Here is a 19,317-nt window from a genome sequence, read left to right on the forward strand (position 1 = left end):
GGGGGGGGGGAGCAATATGCTGCAATAAGTCACTGCTGCATGCAATGCATAAAGTCAGCCGCTTCCCTTTACAGAGCCTCGCCGTGCATGTGAAAAGCTCATCGTCACAGACACACAATCAGTTTCATATTCGTCCTCTCACCCTCATATAAACGGTATCTTCTGTCCAGTGACCTTGGTGTAATACAACCTGCAGTGTTCCTGTAGCAAGCACTTACCTTGAATTGAATTTCGCTCAGTCATACAGACACATTGTGTGAAAGGCCTGCAGCATAAGGGTATCCCTGCAGCAGTGGCACTGACTCCCTCACTGACTGACTCACAGTCCTTCAGCGTCGGGATAGCTCACTGAATTCAATGAAGCCTCGATTATTATGTTTTGTTTGTTATTTTGCAGCTGTCGATACAAATGAAGAAGCCATATAGTAACGTGTGTGTTTGTTTCAGCCCGATGTTTCATGCTGTAGCTTTTGAATTGCAGATCGGCAGCATGCGTTTGCACACACACTGTCACTATGAGGAAAATGTCCACATGGTATTCTGCAGACCTGTGAGTGTAGATAATTAGCTCTTGCAGCGGGTGGGTGCAGACCTCTGTGAGGTTATCCGGGTATAAGTGAGAGAAGCAGCTTGGCAGTATACCGCAGTGGACCAATGTTCTTGTGTCTGGCTCTTTTCCAGTGTGTGCTCTCATCCTGCTGGGCCTCGATCAGATGAGCATGACGCTCTCCTTTCCCTCACTTTTCTTCTCCACCCTCTCTTTGTACAAAGCTCTCTCTTCCCTATCCCTCCCTTCTTTATCTGCATCTCTTCCTGTCTCTGCATCAGATGTACTGTTAGCTCCAGGGGCTCAGAGAAGGAGCTGCATCGCTATATATTTGTTTACCTGAGCCACACTTCTTTATGTATTGATTAAGCGTCTCTAGTCAGAATACACATGGGATCTATTTAGCATAAGATTCTCATTAAATATGGTGATGATTCTTGCATGGGAATTCTCCAATGAGGAAATATACACAGGATATTTATACTGCGTGTGTGCTTGAAACCTGTGGCTGCTGCAATGCAGTGTCAAGGAGCAAAGAGGTTCAACAGACCTTAAAAAGTGCACTGCAGTCCAGAGCACTGAGGCAGAGCAGTGCTGACACAGTTGTTATGAGTTTTACATTTGAGAAGTTAAAGCAGGGGTCACTGATAGAGGTGGAACGCGGTCCGAGTCCGGACCCAGATGCCGTTGTCTCTGGACCTGGACCTATAACTGATCGATAATTGAGAATTATTACATTTTTACAGAGCGCTTCTATTTAACCGGTGCAGATTTTTTAGCCTTTAAGGCACTCGTTCAGCGGTCCAGGAAACATACCGACCAATTACATGCGTTGTAAACAAACTCACGTGATGCTACTCGGCTAAATCAGACATTATTGTGATGTTCCGGACCTTAGCATGAGGAAATTCTCTGGACATCGTTGAACTTTAATTGAATACCCCCGAGTTAAAGGGTCTCAGGAATTCAAAGCATATTGACTCAACGCTTTCAACACGGAGACGGCTGAGCCGGGGGCTAGCAGCTAACGGTGCTAACAGCACGAACAGTGCACACAACAGCAACAGTGCTGGCAGAGGTAACCTGAGGGGGAACCGGAGGGTGGGCACGACGTAAGAAGGAAACTCTGGTATCATATACACCAGTGATGTCAAAGTGGGGTATGGGGTTTGTGGCACTCTGCCAGGGGGTCGGAAAACTGTTCAGATTCATTATTTTTGGTATAAAAGGCTTTATAGTTCAATGAATAATAATTCATATTTTTTAATTTGTAACACATTTCTCTTGTGTTGTTCTTTCACATAACGAAGACTGGAATAAAATAGCCTGTGTCTTATTCTGCGACTGGCGTGTACTCTATCTTGTAAGGGGTCCTTGGCTGATCAACAATTGAGAACGAATGCCTTTATTCGTAAAATAATCAAACGACAGCAGAGTGAAGACAACATGGCGTTCAGCTGGTTGCTCAGTGATAATGACCCTTCAGTCCTCAAGATCATTTTCTCTGCCCTCTGTTCCTTTCCCCAAAACAGCATCTGATGGAGACCTGAAATCAATACCTCTTGAAAACAAATTCCTCATTGACACCTTCTCTGCCAACCATTGCACCCATTCTCATGTCCCCACATATGACAAAAACACAGCACAGCATTTTGAGTGCTGGGACCCTTCGCTTTTAATTAAAGCAGCCCTGCTAATGCAAAGTGAACTGAGTTTTAGAGCCTGAATTAACAGTATTGGTAATGGGCCCCGGGTCATAAATAATGGCTGCGTGCTGTCATGAGGAACTTGGGAAAGCCATTAAAAGATAGTAAGAGGTATATCTGCACGTGTGTGGCAGCAGGCAGACAGACAGACAGAAGGGATGAGCCGTGGTGGTCTCGGATCTGCCAGGAGTAACCTTGGCAAAGCCGAGTCTCACACAAATCATCCGGCTGGCCCCCCCCCCCCACCCCCCACCCCCGTTTCACCTCGTTCACCTCCTCCCCTTCACATCCGAGGGATTCCCGCTGACCTTTGGCTTCTCTGGAGGTCCCTTCTGGCCACGGTGCTTTGATTCCCAGCTCCAGCATTGATAGCAGGGGAAAGATTTACTATTGATCTTTTTGATCTTCGTTTTGAATATAGCAGAACACAATGTTGAGGTTTTGCTCTATTTTCGTCACCCTCTTATCTATTATCGATGCCGCTTGTCGCCAGGAAAGGGAATATAACTGCTGTAACAAGAGTAACAACACCAAACTTGAATTCAAGTTGTTGCCTCTGGATGTTATTATAATGTCAGCAATAAAGCCCTGGAAAAGACATGAGTGAGGAAGACACCCCACTAAAACATTGTGTGTGTGGGACAATGCCAATGAACATTCCAAAGTAGTTTCCAAAATAAAATAGCTCCTATAACTCAACCTTGTATATGGGTCTAATCTCGCTAAAATAAACTACAATACATACTTATTTGCCTATATATTTGGCATTGAAACCAGCTGGCCAACAGCAGTGCTGCTGAACAATGATGGAGATGTGTACCGCTTTAAACTGCCCACACTGCAGATAAGGGATAAGGAGTGGTGCTATAGGCTTCAGTGCAGATGGAGAGCACCTTGTGTTTTCTCCTCTTGCTTGCTCCATCACGAGCACGGCTCTTGGTATGCACAGCAGTGTCCGAATGCAGGTTCCACTATATAACATTTAAACACCATGCAGCGGCCACTGCTGACTGCTACAGAAATATGTTTCACCCACAAGTCTTTCACCTGAAGAAAAAAAAAAACCTCTCTCACCTCCTGCCGAGCAGAGACCATGCAGGATCAATAAAAGGGCACTTTATATTCGTGTGTGTGTGTGTGTACGTGTGTGTGTGTGTGTGTGTGTGTGAGTGTGCGCGCGCGCGCTGGGCTCTGGCTCACTGTTATTGCGTATTCTCGTAGCCCCCTACGTTGGGCGATTCTTTCATGCATGTCGTTTCAAGTCAGTGTCTGAAGACGCCGCTCTGTTCACCGTGTCGGCTATTAGGATACTCTCAGAACTGTGTCCGCGTGCTCTAAACGTTTGGAGGCACTCGCACGAGCGTATATCTGCGGCGCACACACGGGAGTCTTGGCGGTGATTCACGTGGCGTGCCTAAATAAGAAATAAACATGTAAATTGGTGATTGCAGATTTATTCTCACGCCGACATGAAAAGATGAACTCATTGTTGATGCACGTGTCCCAGAACGCGTCTAATTATTAAATCCTGGTCATAAGATTTTTTTTTGAAGCCCTCTCCCTCCTCCGCGCCTTGCTTTGTCCTCCCTCCCTTTGCAGATGTTGCCTCTCCGAGCACCTCATCAGTACCATTTACCTTTGCGGCTGTCTGCAGCCACAGCTCGTGACAGTCACGCTGGAGCGGAGGGCAACAGCGGAGGCAAATCATTCTGCTGATCCCAGCACCTTTTGGTTAGTAAGGGAAGCACCAGCACCTCCTTGATCGGTTCCCTCCGCCCTTTTTTTTTTCTTTCTGTTTTTTTTGCCAATCGCCATCCCACAACAGCCTACCCGGAGGAAAGGAGTCTGGGAGGGGAAAGCGAGGACACACCCGCACATACTGTACCCGGTGTACACTGCGAGGATGCTGCAGACAACATGAGGTGACTATCATCGACTGCCCCACATTGGATTTTTTTTTTTACCCACTTTGGAGACCTGATTGTCGCAGCTGGTTATTCACCTTCCTGGTACCGGGAGCATCAACTCCCATCAGATATGAAAAAGATGCCTGCAGGTATGTTGAAGATCAAGATAAAGCAGCTTATCATCTCTGATTTCAAATATATATATAAATATATATTTTAAAGTCTTGGCATTTTGTGATATTAGGCCATCAGCAGTTATAGATTTGTTGTATGTTTCATAAGGATGTTATTTTGGAAAACGGTGCTGCCACTCTGTGAGTGGAGATGATGCAGGCAAGAGATACATTTTTTTTTTTCTCTTGGAACCTATTTCCTTCCATGGATAAATTATTTATAGATGTTTTTGAATATTTCAGAGACGGGCACCATTTCAAGACTAAAATGCTCCAACAACACAAAACTGAAGTCAGTTAGTATGAGGTGTGTGTGTGTGTTTTGTTTGGTACAGCAGTACATCTCGAAAGCGTCTCATACATTTGGTGTTCAGACCGCAGTGGATTTCTATGATATTCTAGACAGGATGCTGTCTGTATGAATTCGGTGCCTGCTGCATTGCCACATCCATGCATGGCTTTACTGCAGAAAAGCTAGTTCCATTCATTTCAGTGGGTTTTGTCCATTGCAGCAGATCAGTGTCCTAATTTCCGAGTGTCCGTATGCTTTTATGTGCCAGTTAGCCCCAGAGTTTACCTGCATTGAAGCAATTTATATGCAAGGCGGATGGCTTATTTGCATATTCATTAGCCCGAGTAAGGAGCAGGACTGTCAGCCTCAAGTTTCCATGAGCTGATTCATTGTTGCATCGATTGCCTTCTCAGGACAGTATAACTTTACATAAGTCATATCAAATCTACTGACATTGTTTCAGAGGGCGGCTTCGTTTGCACCTATTTTCAGTTGTTAAAAGCATTCCTGACATCTCCGGACTTAATGGCAGAAGTATTGAGTGCTGAATCATGTCTCCGGTTTACCTGACCTTGTTGTCTGTCTTTGCTTTATCTGTCCTGCATGCAGTCAGGTCCTAGGTGACATCCTGTGGCCGTCAGGTCTTTACGGTGTCGAGCCCCCTCCCTCTCCTGGCCCCTGCCTGCAGCTCTCCAGGCTGCAAGACCCAGACTCACTGAAAAGTGCAGGCCTCCCCCCCCCCGCAGAATGACTGTAGCCACCGGCGACACCTCTGACGAGGCGGCTGCACACCCGCAGGACTACGACCCGGAGGCCGACCACGAGTGTTGTCAGAGGGTGGTCATCAACATCTCAGGGCTGCGCTTTGAGACTCAACTCAAGACCCTCTCCCAGTTCCCTGAAACTCTGCTGGGGGACCCCAAAAAGAGGATGCGGTACTTTGACCCGCTGAGGAACGAGTACTTTTTCGACAGGAACAGACTCAGCTTTGACGCCATATTGTATTATTACCAGTCAGGGGGCCGGCTAAGAAGGCCGGTCAACGTCACCCTTGATATTTTCTCAGAGGAGATTCGGTTCTACGAGCTCGGCGACGAAGCCATCGAGATATTCAGAGAAGATGAGGGGTTCGTCAAGGAGGAGGAGCGGCCTCTTCCAGATAATGAGTTTCAGAGACAGGTATGGCTGCTGTTTGAGTATCCAGAGAGCTCAGGTCCTGCTAGGATTATTGCCATAATCTCTGTCATGGTTATCCTGATATCTATTGTCAGTTTCTGCTTGGAGACCCTCCCCATTTTCCGCAATGACGATGACGATTTGCACAAGTCTCACACGAAAGTCTATTCACCCGAGACCAACACCACAATCTTCACCTATAATTCCACCTACTTCACTGACCCCTTCTTTATCCTGGAGACTCTCTGCATCATATGGTTCTCCTTTGAGTTTCTAGTGCGCTTCTTTGCCTGCCCCAGCAAAGCGGGCTTTTTTGGTAATATAATGAACATAATTGATATTGTTGCCATCATCCCATACTTCATCACTCTTGGCACAGAGCTCGCAGAAAAGCCAGACGATGGTCAGGCGGGTCAGCAAGCCATGTCTTTAGCCATTCTCAGGGTCATCCGCTTGGTGCGAGTCTTCAGAATTTTCAAGCTCTCCCGTCACTCCAAGGGGCTTCAGATTTTGGGTCAGACCCTGAAAGCCAGCATGAGAGAGCTGGGCCTGCTCATTTTCTTCCTCTTCATAGGGGTCATACTTTTCTCGAGCGCCGTCTTTTTCGCCGAAGCAGACGAGCCCGAGTCACACTTCGAAAGCATCCCGCATGCGTTCTGGTGGGCGGTGGTGTCCATGACAACAGTCGGCTACGGCGACATGGTCCCAACGACGATCGGTGGCAAGATCGTGGGCTCCCTCTGTGCCATTGCAGGTGTGCTGACCATTGCCTTGCCCGTGCCTGTCATTGTGTCCAACTTCAACTACTTCTATCACCGCGAGACTGAAGGCGAAGAACAGGCGCAGTACCTGCAGGTCAACGTGCCCAAAGCCGATTCGGCCGAGGAGCTGCAGAAGAGCCGGAGCGGCTCCACCATTAGTAAATCGGACTATATGGAGATCCAGGAGGCGGTGAACAACAGCCGCGAGGACATTCAGGAGGAGAACCTTAAGACGGCCAACTGCACGCTGGCCAACACAAACTATGTAAACATCACCAAAATGCTCACAGACGTGTAGTCTTCTGCTTTTTTCCTCCCCGTCACAGCGGGAAATGTGGAGCTGAGCAACTGGACGGGATAGGCTCCCATCTCACGTGTGCTGGAAAAAAATAAAGGCATAGAATTTAGGATGTTGATGATGATGATGATAGACAGTGAAAAAAAATGCAAAGACCATCCGCTCACTCCTTGCTCATCCTGTCTTCCCTCCTCACAACTTGCCCTTAAAACTCCTGATAACTGTCAAACAGAGTGAAATTTCTAATTTTACATTTCTGCATGGAGTTTGCTTTTTTTTGTGTGTGTGTGTGTGTGTGGCTGTTTTGAAAAAAATAACAATGCCTAAAAATGTCCTGCTCACAACAGTAGCTAATAGTAGTGCACAAAAAGAAAAGAAAAAGGGAGAACAAGGCAAGAAAAAAAAAAGAAGTATTGCTTTCAAAAAGAAAGAAAAAAAGCCACACCAGCCCTGCTTTCGTCCCCCGTCCCTCGGCCTCTCATTTCCCAAGGCAAGCTGCTCTGCCATGCGCTTTCTGAAGAGCCCTACTTGTGCGCTACATATGCTGCTTCCTGGAGCCAATGAAACGAGAACTGTCTTACGCTACCATTTAGAAATAAGAGGATGTGTGAGCATAAAGCAAGCTCCCTTCAGCGCTGATATAGCCTGTGGGCGACTTGTGACGAGGTTGGTGGTTAAGCACACCACGTTATTTCAAGGATGAATGACAGCCATCAGCGCGTAGCTTATGGTTCGACACCTTTTTTTCCCAGCAGACATCAGTATCTGATGAATGACTGAGAATGGCCTTGACTTTTCACTGCTTTGGTCTTACTGTATGTATTGCAATGCAAGCTTTCCTCCCTTCCATTCACCCAAAACTGGTCTTACTGCAGAGCTTTGAGGACAACTTGAATGTTTCTTCTTGTTTTGTTTGTTTTTCACAGTTTCACACACGCACACACACGCACACAGTACGTATTCAAATAGTAGGTTAACTGTGACTTAACTGATAGCCAGTAGATAGGTGCTGTTAGTAGTAAACAGTTAGTCAGTAGATTATTGCATGACATTTTTATCTGAATGAGAATTTCCACTTGTTTCTCGACTGCCACTTGCTTCATCACACCACTGTGTCATCACACCACACTTTAAAAAAAGGCAGACTGCAGGTAGCGGTCACGCATAAAGCTGTATGTTAGAGGATTTCTTAAGGAATAATCATAAGTCGAAATACCCCCCTAAACAGGATACGGTATCCTCGCCGATACTAACATACCATGTAGAAGTCATTGCGTTAAACTTCAGCCGCAAACTCACACTCTAGTTTTTGACATCAATCCCAGTTGCACCTGTGATAGACTTGCAGTGCTGTCTTTTTCACAGGTTTGTCACACAATCGTGTCCTCACGATGAAAATAGCAACTTTTTAGGATTTGTGTATAGAACAAAGCTCCCCCCCCCCGAACTGCCTTTTTATCTGGGTTTACGCTAATCTCCTAGTGTTGCATGACCTCAAAAACATTCCTAGAAGCATGCAATTAAGATCAAAGAAGAAGCCACACAAAAAAATGTGTAATTAATACAATAGAAATATATATTGCTTATATGAAATATATGTATACAGACAAGACACATATAACAGTACACATATACTTTTATCGGAGAAATAAAAAACTTAAAATAGCAATGTTTAAGAGAAAGCAAGAGCCTTTCCACAATGCTCAGATCATTGCCATGTTTTTATTTTCGATGACAATAATAATTGTTCTGAGCACAGTTTCTATGTTCTCCTGTTTCAGAGCCTGTTCAGAGTGCCAGAGACACACTCTTACTCGCCAATTTAAAAGCATATTCTTTGCTAGCGGGTTTTCCAGCAAACCTGACACACGTTTAGATACTAAACGTTTGCTTTACTCTGTATAAAAATGCCTTCTGTGAATGAATTGTTGAAAGGCAGGTCGGTGTCCAAAACGGTATCACCCCATACCAGAGTCAGAGATTTTGTATTGGCGTTAAATTGTTCAGAATTGAAATGGAGACTGGCTGTCCTCTAAGAAGTCTTATGACACCAGAAGCTCACTCTGTCTGTAAAAGTTGGCATCGAATGTGAACTAGGTACTGATTCTAGGATTGTGTCCAGCTGAGATTCATCCACTGTTCGCTCAACACTGCCAAGGTAACAGTCAAAGGCAGTAACGTCAATATGGGAAGTGATAATTAGCAGCAGTGTAGCAGGTATTGGCTAACCGAGGGGGTCCTCTGACTTCACTCGTGAGTCTCTTGCCTTTCTTCATCTTTTCACAGACGTGTCCTAGGGAATGAGAAAGGTGATGGATTAGGAGAAGGCCTGTAGCAACAACTGTCTAAACAAATTCTGTCATGCCAGGATGTACATCTTTAGTCTTAGGGTTTCATTCTGCTCTCTAGGGTCTATAACCTGCAGTAGCAAAATGTTTTGACACCATCGCTGTCAATATGTGCTCAGGATGCCTCGTCCAACTGCCTGACATGAGGCTGCTGACGTTTACTCTCATGTATGTTGAAAGGGTTGTGGAGCACTTCTGTTTGTTACTTTCCCGAGAGTGGCATGAAGGTGGATTGAGATGTTAAAATGGTCTGTGACTCAAGGTAGGACCAGATTAGATAGTTATTTAGCAATATTCCTATAATCCTTTGGGTGGATGGGTCTGTGTGGAGAACAAAGATGTTGTTGTTTTTTAAAAGAATGAACCTCATCGGACCTCCACCGTCCAACCAAGATCTGGTTGATCATCAGTTGAGTATTGTTGTGGGTGTATGGATGCACAGCTCTGTAGGAGTTGTCTGTGCGTGGGCATGGGTGAGTGTGTGCATGTGTACAAGTGTGTATGGGCGAGAAAGAGAGAGAGAACCACTGAATGTCAGCGTCTTAGCCTGGTTGTACAGCTGCATTTATGAAACAGCCATTTGCATATACTTGTTTATGTGGGGAAAAAGAACCACTCACAGTCTGACCAAAAATATTTGTCTATGCATGCAAATGCATTGTATCGTTATTGTCTGCATTCCATTTGTTTTGTTTTTCTTTACATATATTAATGATAAATGTTACGGATACATGCAACATTTATCTGTTACGTTTGAAATTGGGCACGTCACTATACCTCAGCCAAATTCATTGTAGCAACTCGCACACGGGAGCCCACGAGTTGTGTATCAACGGTTATTTCTGCTTCAAGCACAAAGACGAGCAGAATCATCCTCATCTGTAGACCTGCAGATTTAATCTGTGAAATGTTTTTATTCAGTGAAAACAAAGTCCATCCAAAAGATGTTGTATCGCTTTAGAAGGAGCACCACAGCCTCTAAAAAAAACTAAAATACAATAAAAAAAAAAAAATCATCTCTCACCTGCTGAGGGACCCACCAGCAAATCCACTCCATGAGAAGGGTGCCCAATAGTGAATACACTGAGACATCTATGCAGAGTATGCTAGCTGGTAGTTGAGAAGGTTCAAATACTGAATGTTTTATGTTTTATTACAGTCGACCCTGAGAGCTGACGCCGCATTTGAAAAACGAACCACAAGAGAAACGCTTTGCAATATTCTGCTGCTGGACGTCAAACACTCACACGTTGGCTGAATGTGAATGTGAGCTTTTCTGACCTTCTGTTTGTTGAAACTGCGATGTCAGCTCTTTGAGACAACTCACACATAGAAAAAAACTCATACATGTGGGGAAACAAGAAGATCAATATGCAATCTGTATGCATGTGTGCGTTTGAGGAAGAACGTTTTTTTGCTGTTGTTGTTGTTTTCGTTTGACCCCTCCAGAGCCTGGTAGTGAGGCATCCACTGAAACAATATGTACAGTTCTTCACCCTTCCCCACCCCATCCCCCCCATATCATAGAGGCCTGAAAACATCCATCAACAATGGTACAGTGGATAATGGATTTTCTTTCTATGAAATGAAATGTGAGAGAATAATGTAAATAAGAACCAATGGATGATGAAGCAAAAACCATGTACTATATACTGTATGTGAAGTCTGGATTTAAAACGTAGTATTATCTGCACTTTACAAGACAAAAAGGACAATCTATGGACAAGAAAAACATGTGAAATCTAAGATGCATATACTCCTTCCAAATGATCATAACCCTGACAAAGTAATATCGGTAATAAAGCCAATAATAATTCAACTGAAATGTTATGGTCAGTGTGTTTATTGTGTGTCACCTTTTACTGCTCAAGTGATTTTCAGTATGAAGAGGACGCACATGAGAGGTGTTCATCAAATGTTTCTGCAGCCTTCTTCACATTTTTTCGCAAGGCATTTATTTAGTCAGCCAAATGATCTGAGGAGCTAATTTTAGCCTGAAGAACGTCTGCGCTGATGCAAAATGCCACGAATCGATTAAAGGGCCCCTTTGTTGTTATTTTTAGGACACCCAGAGCTTTGTAGCCACTGGTAGTGTGGAGGACATTTTCAAAACGTCTCCTGGTATCTTCAGCTCCTTCCTCCCTTTAAGTGCACGGTGTGTGCTCCTTGCAGTTTAAAAGAGAGAGCAGGGTGTTCTATTAATAGCGTTTTTGTTAGAGAAAGAGAGAGGAGCAGGAGGATGAACGTGAGCGGAGGTGGAGACGGGGTGGAAAGGAGATGGCAGAGGAAAATAAATCCTTCATGGTGAACTCTTCATGGCAGCACAGTTACATCCATGTGTAACAAGCCACAATGGGGGGAAAAATGTTTATTTCTTTAAGATCCATACATTCTGCAATTGCAATTTGGAGATACAAGCAGACGTCTCTTGTGATCTTCTGCTTTCTTCCTATGGTTTCTTTTTTGCCTCTCCTCACCTCACGGTCACATCCACACCTGCACGGTTTTGCGAGGTGACTGCCGTCATGTTCTGTGCTTCCTGCTATCTTTAGTCCGCCCGTGGTTTAACTACAGCTCTGCATTGCGAGCGGGAACACTCGGGGCCTCGGTGCTGTAGCTACATCTCTGCTGTAGTCATTATTCTTGCTTTGATCTGCCAATGCAGTCCAGCACTCTGCAGCTCGGGGAGAGAGGCAGGCAGGATGGAGCAGCCCAAACCAAGGACAGGGGCAGCAGGAACACAGGCCTGCTGCAGGTGGCTTCTGATGCCTGTGGTGAAACATGTATCTTATTCATTTCCCTGTGATAGGAAACACACTTATCACTGCACAGAAAAGAACTAAATGATAAATGGCCACAACAATGCCTGTTGTTGTTGTTATTGTTACGGAGGAGTGTGAGAGAGAGAGTGTGTGTGTGTGTGTGTGTGTGTGTGTGTGTGTGTTTTGTTTGTCAGGGATGGTAGCATGCCCACATCGGGGGAACGGTTGAGCAGACATACAGGCTTGCACTGTGCTCACCAGCCGGTAATTAGGAGCCAAGCGCAGTGGGACTTGCTGCTAATCCACAGGGCTGCCCCGTCACCGGACCACACCTCGTTATTAGGAGGTGTTCAGATGTTTACACTCGTTAACTCCTGCCCTGATATCAGCCACCAGTCATCACCCGAGGAGCCCTGCAGCCAGTTGAAATGGTTGCTTCTTTAGCAGACTAGCTGTGACTGGGCCCTAGTCGTTTGGCTCGAGGTGAAGATTAAAATAATGGAGATGGATGTTCAGTTGTATGTGGAACCTTGTTTGTGCAGTGATGAGGAAAAATGGAGAGAGCAACAATACTGCCCTCTAGGGGAGTTGTTGCAGAAAAGCCACAATGTACCTCAGTTGTCCATCAGTTAAACTAAGAGAGGTTATTTTTGTTCAAAGGCAAATTTAAATTGTATCTTTACCAATAGAATGATCCAAAAATACTCAATTACAAGTAAAAGTCCTTACTTAAGTTAAGGTACAGAAGTATTATCAAAGAATACTTCAAGTGATAAAAGTAAAAGTACTCATTATGCAAATAAATGTCCCCCTCTGAGTATATATGAATATATTAATGTATACTATTATACTAGATTGTTAATATGATGCATCAATGTGTAAGTATAGCAATTTTCTGTTGAAGCTGCCTGAGGTGGAGCAAGTTTTAACTACTATATATCTTTTTGTACAATTTCTCTAATCTTTTCTACTTTTGTGAAATGCTCGATAAATATATCTCTTTGGGCTTCAAACTCTTTCATAAAACAGAGAAGGTTTATTGGGAAAACAACTCATAGATATCTGAAATGTGATAAGAGGCCCCGACTAGACACTGCGGTTTTTTTTTGTAAGAAGCCAAAAGAAAGAGAGAGGTTGGGAATCACTGGATCAATCTGAAAAGTATAAAAGCTGCAGATGTCAAATAAACATATTAGAGTAAAAAGTAAAACAATATATATTTTAAAAAGGGTGGAATTATAGTCAAATAGAATTGCAATGAAAACTGCAATATTTTACATATACTATAGGATTGCCTTCCACAATCAGGATTTATTCTGCATAATCACTGCATATTTTCATGGGTCTGACCAGTAATTGAGTCTCTTCTAGTGGAGAGATAAGTAACAGTAGTGTTGGGTTTCCAGACACAATGGGACACATGTCCACGCCTGCTCCCTCCAGAGTCATACGGAGGATCAATACACTCACATAGTGTGATGGCCCCATTGAGAACTAACACACACACACACACACACACACACACACACACACACACACACACACACACACACACACTAATGACCAATGGGCTGTGTTAAGGTCAGCCAACATGCATCCTTTCTCATAGGGGATGGTGAACTTGTGAGAGCACAAACTGGACAGATGCTCCCGAGCTCATAAGCACACACAAAACCAGGAGACATGGCGTTATATGAAACACCAGACCAGTATGTCGAGTAGAGAAAATCCTCTTTTACATAATAACAAGGTGGGCTGAATAAACAACGTGGGGAATGGTCACAGGAAACCCGGTGATTATCAGGCGGCAGGACTTCGATAAGCTTCACTAGCAGGTGTCAACGTGTGGTGTTTGTGCGGTACACGCAGAGATGGACAGTATTTCTATTACTTGTATTTGAAATACGTATTTCAATTACTTTTGAGTATTTTGTAATTTGTATTTGATAGGGCCGATAAAAATCGAACGTAATTTGAAACAAAATACTTTAGAGTGGAGTAATTTTGTATTTAAAATACTCAAAATATTTTCTCCACGAATCAAAAAACAGTTCATGAGTTCAGTCTTCAGATCTTCAAGTTCAACGGATTGTCTGTCAACGTAAATAGTTTATCTGAGTGCTAGCTTGATGTATAATGTATGTCTGGGTCTGGCTACATAGCCTATTGTATATACATGGTGATGGTTATAATATCAAGCTCGATGCTAACATGCTAATGATGCTAGCATGCTGTCTAGGCTAGTGCATAGCCAGTGTTTAGCAAGTTAAATTATCAGTCGAGTAGCTAGCTATAGGAAGAGGGAGATTGGGAGCTTGTATGTTCATGATAACCTCATCAAGAGATGTCTGACCATCTAATCTTGCACTGTATTATAAGTTATGCTGTATCTTCTCAATGTGAATGTCATAATGCCATATCAATTACTGGCAGATAATATAGTTCACAGTTAGCCAGGCTATGACAGTAGATGTTAAAAAAAACAAAAAAAACATTAAATATCCAATTTATTTTATTTAAAAGGCATATTATGAAAGTATTCTTAGTTTTATTATTTCATACATTCTACAGTTGGCCAGGTGGACAACATGTCTCAGCAAGATGATGTTCAAGAAGGACCATCAACAAGCACAGATGTGCTTAGTTACACTGACATTCTGTGACTGTTCTTCCTTTGTGTGGGCTTCACCAGAGCTTTGTGTACATTATAGCCCAAACCTGAATGCTCCGCTATACCAAATTGTGAGAAAACGGAAAATCCAGAAAAAGTAGTTCCTATATTTTAAATACAAAATACATGTGTTGTATTTTGTTACATTTTCTGGCACCAGTATTTTGTATTTTATTTTGATACATTTATTTGAGGGGTATTTTGTATTTTGTATCAAAATACATTTTGATGTATCTTTGCCCATCTCTGGGTACATGGCGGCCTTCCTCGTGGTAGAAGTTTAATCTCAGTGATGGAGGTGAGGTTTGGCAATCCTCTGTCATCTGAGGCGGCGACATATGAAGTACAAATGAAGCGAGTTCATGTTTAGGAGCCCCGGGCTGTTTGTGCCACTGTTGGAGGGTTAGAGAGATTATAATGAATGGACAACAATACAATGTAACAACAACCTCCTGGGGCTGTAAAAGTGGAACAGGGTGTAACTCTGTTACTTGCTTTCTAAATTGCAGGGAATGGCTTTGTTCGTGGTAAATTACTCATTTTTGGGTTGTGAAAAGTCCTTCTAGCTGGTGTTCATCCTCCTACAGCATTACACTTGACTTTCTTTTCAGATAGTTCTTTACTTCTTCTTCAGGACGTTGAAGAGTGTCTGGACTAAAATCCATTTCGTCCAGACAACGTGATGAAGGAAAAAGTAATACATTTTTGGAAATATGTGCTTTCTTGTTGAGAAGATCAATACCACTCTTGTGTCAGTGTGTTCAGTATGAAGCCACTACACTATCACCAAATATAAACAACAGCGATAGGGAAACCTCTAAGTGTATAAAGTATTAGCAGCTTATTTATTAACTAACGATAAAGCCACTAGTTACATTAACACTTAACAAATGGTTCTTATGAGAAAGTGGTTCGAAAAATTCTAAATAATATGAAAAATGAACTTGCATTAATTAAATGAAATACCACTGTAGTCACAAGGACTTCCACATTGTGTCTTGACCAAGAATACAGCGCCTAGAAATGGCATTTACACCACGAACATAAAACATTCATAAATAGAGGCAATCTAGTGAATATCCATGAAACCGGAGAGGGGACGTGAAAGCCCCTGAAAGCATTAAAGAAAACACTCGTCAGCTCTCTATTGTATTCAAAATGACAGCTATTAATGTGACGGCCAAAAGACACTTATCAAGTTACATTTTAAACTGTACAAACATTGAACTTGCAGTCACCCCAATCTGTGATGAAGTGAGGGAAAATGACTGGAGTAAATCTTTGATCAGGGTCATTTATTTTCTTGATCACTAATTATCTTGAGGTGAAAACTGCATCCTTGCTGCTGGCTACATCTGGTGGAGGCCATTTCCAACATGTCGACCAGGGAGAGAATGTCAGAGGCTTTAAATATCCTGTGAGTTAATATTTTATCAACATCTCAGTCCCAGGGCCTCCCCCCTCTTACATTCCACTTCCACTTCTGAGATTGTGCACAGAGAACAAACGGGAAATATTTACCACCTCAACTGCATTTTGTTTAACTTCCCTATCCACCTCGTCCTACCTCATGTATGCTGCTTGTTATGCAAATAACTTGGCTTCTTTCTGCTTATCAGTTCAGTACTGTATGTTCCCCTTTTATAGAAAACGCCACGGCTAATGTGAAAAACTGTCTTATCGGAACGATTAGAACAGAGAGGAATCGTTTAGAGAAAAATGAAATCCTAATGAAACGAGGACATTCAAATGTGCTCGATAAGCAGTCCAATTTAAAATGACAAACAGAAAATGAGCTCAGCAGCAGAAGGAAGGTAGCGTCTCCTCGTGTGTGTGTGTGTGTGTGTGTGTGTGTGTGTGTGTGTGTGTGTAAGGGGGTGTTATGGTGAATGTGTCTCACTTCGCTCACGAAGCTTATTCATTATGTATGCAGTGATCTCTTGATGAAGAGTCAGCCGCTTGCCTCAGAGTCGTCATCACTGTGTGGATGACGCTGATTTTGTTCCTTCGCCCAAATCGACAAAGATAGAAGACCAGCTGTGAGTGTGTGTGTTTCTAATCCATTTTGGAGGAAAACCTGCATCCGAGGCCCTAGAAAGGCACACGCCTTAAAGGGGACATATCATATTCATTTTCAGGTTCATATACTTGTATTTTGGGTTTCTACTACAATATGTTCACATGCTTTAATGCTCAAAAAACACGTAATTTTTCTCATACCATCGGTCTGAATATACACCTGTATTCACCCTCTGTCTGAAACCCCCCTGAACTATGTCATCTGTAAACATCCAACAGCAGAACAAGCTGCATTGTAAAATAAACACTGGCTTATTATCACTGCATAATGTTGTTACGGCGAAAGGGTTGGCTAACAGTTGCCTTCTACACTTCCAGAAGATACAGAGTAAATTTAGCATTCATTGGAGGAAATTTTTTACGACCTGACAAATGTCCAGTATTCCATCTCCTTTTTTAGCTCTGTTTTGGTCTCCACCAAAACCAGGTAAAAATCTGGCTCTTTAGCTGTTAAATACCGCACTGTGTTCACCAGCTGGTTGCTAACTGTTGCCGCTGTCAATGAGGTTGTTGAGAACGGAGAGTGAACCAAAAGTGTGTCAGGCCGTAAAACTAAAACACCAGACTCTAAAACACTCGATAGAGGGGAACTGCCAAGTTTACTCTTGCGACTCCTCTTACATTACATTTGACCCATTGTTGATATGAATTCTTGCAATGCAGCTAAATATTTTCTGTACTGCCTGACCCTTAAATATAATAATAAAAAGTGAATGTCTGTATCATGATGTAAGAAATTGGAGCCGGTTGCCTGCTGGCATAATGGGGTTCCTGGGTGGAGCGTTCATGTCAGGTGCAAGCAACAGGGAGGAGAGATAGTAAAGGAGGTTTAGCAGCTTGCTTTCATTTATTATTCATGTTTGATCAAAGAGAGTGATGCAGTAGAAACCTCCTGGAGGTGAACAAAGCCCTTAAAGTGGCAATCCTTAGCATTTCAGTCCTGGTTGATTTAGGATTTCTATATGAGTGAAAACAAAGCAATTGAGCTCAGAGTTTAGCAGTCGGAAGTCTTTGGCTGCGTCCGAAATATACCACGCTAACATGCTATTTATCAGAAGTGTGTGCATCGTTCCATTTTATCTGTTTACAATGGAGGAAAACTGTAATATGGCGTTGTTTTTTTGCGGGAATGTTAAAACAGACACCCAGTTCTTAATACTGCAAATATATATGTATATATATATATATATATATATATATATATATATAAGCATTACAATACTTTTGTCAGTGGGTCATGGGTTCAATCACCATTGTGTTACCTGTTACAATAGATAGTGACTTAACAGCATTTATTTATATGAAAATCGTTAATATTGCCTCTTTAACAGAATGGATGAAATTATGTCATGTGTGTTCTTACTATTTCTAAAACAGTGAATATTATGTGTTGGGCAGTGATTCATACAGCAACACAGCGGTAATATGCCTGCTTATCAATAAACTATGTTTGACCCATTTATTTTTGCATTAGACCCATACTACAGTGTGTGAAAACCAGTGCCATCACCTCTGCAATCTTAAAGATTTATAGCTTTTCTATTCTCCCAGCCATGCAGCCATCGCACGGCAACAATGGCCGACAATGTTCCACTAGATAAGAAGATACCCGGTGTTCAGAGTTGAATACAGTACCTGTCCATCTGTCTCCAGTGACATGGCAGTAACCAGGGCTTTTCCAGCACACATGCCATCTATTTCCTGCACATACCAACACACGGAGGCCACACAGGGCAACCAAAGACCTCACGAGTATTCAGCACAAGCGTTTGGTGCAGAAATATTTTATAAGCCAAGAAGAAATGTTGTTCCAGGAGAGTTTACTCGCAGCAAGGGATTGCATGATGGTTGTTGTGTGGGTTTTAGAGCTGCACTGTGATGATTAGGCATATATTGGCCTCAACGTCTTTTTTTGCAGGTATTTTGTCAGAAACAGTGTTGTACAGTGTTGGACAAATTTAAATGTTGACCTGATGGTGGCGCTGGATTAAAAATCGGGGAATCGTCATAGATATTATTATTTATCATGGGGACATACATTTCTGTACCAAATTATGTTCCGATCCATCTGGAAGATGTAGAGCTATTTCACTGGTTAAGTGAAAAGTTTGATCTGCTGCTGGCAATACTTCATGGTAATCCATGAAATATTTGTTGAGATTCCATCTCCAATTCAAATGTTTAAATTTATTTTAAACCGCAATTAAAGCAGTTGACCACCAAATCAGAAAAAAAGTCACGATGAAGTAAAGCAAAGTGAAGCTCTGTGACGCCTCAACACATAAACATGTCATTCTCATTGTTGTGTTTTTGGCCACCAAACCCCACTGACTTTCAACAAAGACTAAAAGAGAGAGGGCAAGGAGGTGAACACGCACACCGAAAAGCTGGCGTGTGACCAGTGAATCCTACGCACCCGTGTGAAATATGATAGAGAGCCAAGAAAGAGCACCTGGCAGGCAGACGGACAGATTCAGGACTGCACTAGCGATGACAAAAATGAGACATGTGCTGCACAAACAGAAGTTTACTTCAGTTTGTGAATCGTGATACTGATGGTGGGGGGATGGGGGGATGGGGGGGTGGACAGACTGGTG

At 43.0% G+C, this 19,317-nt stretch overlaps 1 protein-coding gene across 1 annotated transcript; it reads left to right on the forward strand.

The window, feature by feature from the left end:
* The first annotated feature begins 3,686 nt into the window (after positions 1-3,686).
* On the forward strand, positions 3,687-11,988 carry LOC116400479 (potassium voltage-gated channel subfamily A member 2). The gene is made up of 2 exons (XM_031878337.1): positions 3,687-4,309; positions 5,235-11,988. The coding sequence occupies exon 2, from the start codon at positions 5,373-5,375 to the stop codon at positions 6,858-6,860; it is 1,488 nt and encodes a 495-aa protein (XP_031734197.1). The 5' UTR covers positions 3,687-4,309; positions 5,235-5,372; the 3' UTR covers positions 6,861-11,988.
* The last annotated feature ends 7,329 nt before the right edge of the window (positions 11,989-19,317 follow it).

This window comes from Anarrhichthys ocellatus, unplaced genomic scaffold (genome assembly GCF_004355925.1).
Source record: "Anarrhichthys ocellatus isolate YVR2014 unplaced genomic scaffold, GSC_Weel_1.0 scaffold173, whole genome shotgun sequence".
NCBI classification, from domain to species: domain Eukaryota; kingdom Metazoa; phylum Chordata; class Actinopteri; order Perciformes; family Anarhichadidae; genus Anarrhichthys; species Anarrhichthys ocellatus.